At 39.3% G+C, this 4,710-nt stretch overlaps 1 protein-coding gene across 1 annotated transcript; it reads left to right on the top strand.

The window, feature by feature from the left end:
- Positions 1 to 441: 441 nt before the first annotated feature.
- Positions 442 to 4,057, top strand: ORAOV1 (oral cancer overexpressed 1; the record flags this gene model as incomplete). The annotated part of the gene is made up of 4 exons (XM_010147806.1): positions 442 to 547; positions 2,500 to 2,570; positions 3,518 to 3,635; positions 3,989 to 4,057. Coding segments are annotated over 4 exons (364 nt in total), but the record flags the coding sequence as incomplete, so codon positions are not given.
- Between the last annotated feature and the right edge of the window lie 653 nt (positions 4,058 to 4,710).

The raw sequence follows: 4,710 nt of genomic DNA, 5'->3' as shown, positions 1-4,710 counted from the left end.
TGGGTCTGGCCTTCCACAGCCGGGAGTAGGAACTGTGAGGAAAATGCGAGGGGCGAAGGGCGGGTAATGACCTGGGGAAGTGACGAGGAAGGATAAGGGTGGGAAAAAATTCCCTTTTCTCTTGCCGAATGATCGACCTGCTCGATCTCGGCTCTTCCACTTGAGCTGGAGTTATCAGCTTGTAGTTAGTGGCGTTATTCTGGTTATACTGAGCTGGATTCCGGAGTGCCTTGTTCTTGGGGAAATTACTATTATCTTGTTTGAAAAAACGACAGTGTGCATAACTGCGTCTTAAATCAGCGTTATGTGATATTTTTGAATAGGGACAGTTCTGTTTCAGAGATGATACAGCATGGTGGTGTTGTGTGAATTGCTCGTGCGCCGTGTGAGTTTGATATGAAGTGAAAATAGGTGCTAAAAATTACACTTCTGTCATTACAGGTTTCATGGTGAAGGGTATCAGGAGGGATATGCTGAAGGCACTCACCTTGGGGTTGTTGAGGGAAGGAGGTATGGATCACTCCATGGTGCCAGGATTGGGTCTGAGGTAAATGGAAAAAATACTTCAGAATCGCAATGTTTTTGTTGTTAAAAAATTACTGAAACACAGAAACTGTTGCGTAAGCCTGACACGTTGGTAGTCTGAGGCCTGCTATGTATGTGTCCGAGAGGGCCAATAAAACTAAAGCTGGTATTTTGATTTGAACAGTTAAATACATGGGTTTGTGTTTTCTGAGCTTGCTTGTTCTATGGGTTAAGGGTTTTTTTCTGAAACGGATGATAAGAAGAGGCAAAATCAGACAGTCTTGTTGGAGGAAAAAAAAAATCCCATGATCAACTGCACATTTATTTTGAAAGCCTGAAATTGTGGCTAAAGTGTCCCCTCCCCCCTCTCTGTGCCATCTCCTGTGGCTCAGCATTAGGCAAAACCATGGAATGCTGAGACATCTTGGGTGGAGAACTGTAAAGGGGCAGTTTTGGATATCTCTGTTGCACTCTCTGTTATTTCTAATATAGGGAGATTTTTTTTGTTGGAGACACAATTATTCTTTAGTAGATGGAGTCCGTTCTGTATGTTACCAGACGGTGGCCCTAGAAATAAAAAGACCAGAGGGTGGTGGTGAGGCACCTTGACTTGTCTCATATGTCTGGCTCAAGTTTATTATAACATGGAGTGTGTTCAGGGCTGTACAATGTAGCTACAGTATTTTTGTACCTCAACTGGATTTTTTCCGCTTCGATGGGAAGTTGTACTACAGGATTAATGCAAGGCCTTATTTCAAGTACAGCACCACAAATCTAAATGTATCTGATCTATTGAAGACCTTTGGGTAATTTGGCATTTTGCCCTTTTGCTATTTTCAGGTTTCAGAAAGTTAATTACCTACAGAAAAAACAGTAGCAATGGCATTAATCTGTTTTGAAGTAGAAAAGATAACCATGTTTTCAGAATTTGACAGTTTATCATAATTTTTTGGGTTGCATTTGGGCATGAGAGATGTATGATGATGAAATGTTCTCCTGTTTAATGCTACAACTCTGTAGTTCCAAGATAAGAATGTTAAACAGCAGCCTCAAAAACTAGACAGTTTTATACCAAATGGTCCTAGACAGACCATAATAGAGAAGGGCTCTAATCTGTTTATATTGTGGAAGCTCCAGAGGACAGCGAGTCACGTTACATGAGAGGAAGAGTGACTTGGGTAACCTTGGAGCACTCAGCCTATTTTGTGTCTTGAGCAAAATTGTGATTCTGATCTGATGCTGGCCTTGCTTAATAGATAATTAAAGTAAGATATTATAATTAAAGCGTGTCTGGTTTTGGGCACATCCTTCAGGCAGGCTTAGACACGTAGCTGCTTGGGCTGAAGCAGGAGATTTGCACTGCTCCCCTGTGGTAGGACAGTGCAAATTAACCTGAGAAGTCGGGGTCCAGGGGCCAGGTGCATTTTACCACAGTAGCTTGCTTTTACAGCAGTGGTAACTGCCATATCTGGCAGTTGTCTCTGTTTACTTTGGGTCTCCAAGTAGTTTTGGGGCACGCAAGTTACATTTCTGTCAACAAAAAGTAACTGGAAGCCTCACTTCAAATATGCTTCAGCACTTAATGGGATGTTAACTCCCAAACCCGTGTTTGTGCCTTAAAAACAACGTCCACTGTGTTCTTTAACAAACCTGACTAACAGAAGACTGGGACTACCAAACACTCCCACTCCACTCGGAAGTGGTTTGCAGGCTCTTTGTGCTGCATTTTAAGCATTTTGTCCTCTGATGCTAAACAGATTCTTACGAGAAGTTTTCTGACTCTGTATTAACACAGATAGTAAATTAGACTAGGATAAATTAGGACTGAACTTTCTAGTGCAGGAAGATGTTTGTATATGCAGTGATTTGATTCCTGAAGAATGGGATACAATGTAGTGCTTTATTTTTGTTTGACTACGTATATTACAAGCTGGTTTGGTTTCTTTCCCTTATGACATTCTTACACGTTCGCAGATTGGCTCCTACCTTGGGTTTGCACTGACGTGGCAGTGTCTGCTCCAGAAATTAACGGATGAAAAGAACAGGTGAGGTTATAAAAAATTACTATACTGTTTCAAATTACAGTGTCCAGTTTTGCCTCTTACCCAGTACCAAAGAAATACTGACGAACAGAAGAAAGGGTGGTATTACATGCTGGACAAAGTGATACTGAAACAAGGACATGGGAACTTGGGTTTCTTCAGCCTGGAGGAGAGAAGACAGGGGAGATACACAGTTGTACTACATAAGGGGAAGTTCTAGAGAAGGTGGGGACATCTTCCTTGCAGAGGTGCACAGTGAAAGAACAATAGGCAACTTTCACAGTTTGAAACAAGTTCTAATGGAGCATAAGGAGAAGGTTCTGCCCAGTGCAAGCAGCTGAGCGCTGGGACAAGCTGTCCAGAGAAACTCTAAAAACTCCCAACTTTGTAGGTTTCCTTCCAAAAATTTTTTAGATGGCCCTGAGCAACCTTATCGAGCTTTGAAGTTAGTCCAGCTTCTGCAGAAGGTGGACTAGATGACCTCCAGCTGTCCCTTCCAACATATGTTTTTCTATGTCTTTCATTCTTTCCTCCATTTTTTTCTGTCCAGTTTTGATAAATATATCTGACAGCATTGCCACAATACTGTCAGCCATTCTGATATGTATCCTAGTAAACTCTCTTTATTGCATTGCTTTATTTTGCTCAGTCATCTAATCTATATTTCTGAAGATTCTTGAATATTTCTCAACTTTTGGCAGGGAAGTTAAAAGGGAAACCTTACCTTTGTCAGTTGTGCTACAGCTTAATTTCTGATTATGGCTTAAATGTGTATCACATACACACTCCTAGTGAGCCATATGGGAGGAGTTGAATTAAAGAAGGTTGGAGGGCTGGGTTCCATACTTTGAATTATTATATGTAAGTATTAGTATAATTTTCATATTAACAGACTGAAGAAAAATCTGTGGTAGGTTCATTTTTTCTGTTTTGATTTTTTTTTTTGGTAGCAAAAAGATAAAGGCTCTGGATTCATTAATCGGGATGATTCAAAAATTCCCATATGAAGACCCCACTTATGATAAGCTTCAAGAAGATCTGGAAAAAATCAGAGGAAAATTTAAACAGGTTTGTAGGATTAAGTTGTTATTTTAGCACAAAATGGTATTAATTTCTGAGAATCTTTCATTTCTAAATTGACCCAAAACCACAGTATTGGTGTGGAGCAATTATTGTTCTCCTTTTGCAATCATAGTAAAATACTTGAAGAGAATTAAGTGAAAATACTCGAATTTTGAAACTTCTCCAACTGATATCAAATGCAAAATTAAAGATCCTTTAAAAGGAAAATTGAAAATATTATTTGACCATGAACTACAAATGGGACCAGAAGAAGAAAAATGGAGGCATTGAGAGTTGTGTTGAACATTCTTCTTGAGGAAAACAGATGTTTAGAAACACTTTCATGTATTCTTTTTTAGGTTTGTTCAATGCTAAATATTCAGTCTGATTTTAGAATGGGTGCTGGCAGATCTTCACTAACGTTTTGAAGGTATCAGATGGAGGTAAACATGGATGACCAAAGAAGAAACATTATAAGAACAGATAACTGGGAAAGTGTTTATCTACTCTCATTTTAAACAAAATCAAAATAGTGAAAAGGTGCTAAATATTAAAGGGGAAAGGGAAAAACATTGCACTTGCAATAGTACTTTCCATGTGTCATTTAATATTTATTATCTCCAAGTTTTATTTAGGATCACTGAAACACTAGTATGTAAATGGAAATACTTGCTTTAATTCCTCACTAGCCGTGCACTGACAGATTAATACCTCAAAAGGAAAACATAGGCATTTGCAGTTTCCTTATTTAAAGGGTGTATGTTATTTAAAAATCTGTGTATGCAGATCTTTCAGTTCACACAATGTGTGGATACTGTAGGTGAAGTAAAATATAATCAATTCCCTGCGGACTTTGCAGTAGAAACATTTTTGTGGGTAAAAGACGGAGTGACACATGAAGTCACAATGTGAAGGGGAGAGATTAAAGATACCTGCTCGTAAAGTAGCTGCAGCTCAGAGCATGAAATGTGCACTTTCCACTAATTCTGCAGACTGAATCTAGTGTGGGGCAAAAAAACCCAAAACCCTCCAAACCCCCCAAAACGCTAACAATTTAAGTGCTAAGGGAAACATGGCTACC

This window comes from Eurypyga helias, unplaced genomic scaffold, assembly GCF_000690775.1.
Source record: "Eurypyga helias isolate BGI_N326 unplaced genomic scaffold, ASM69077v1 scaffold27242, whole genome shotgun sequence".
In the NCBI taxonomy this organism is placed as follows: Eukaryota; Metazoa; Chordata; class Aves; order Eurypygiformes; family Eurypygidae; genus Eurypyga; species Eurypyga helias.
The sequence above is the reverse complement of the archived record's forward strand: the minus strand, read 5'-3'. Positions and strand labels throughout refer to the sequence as shown.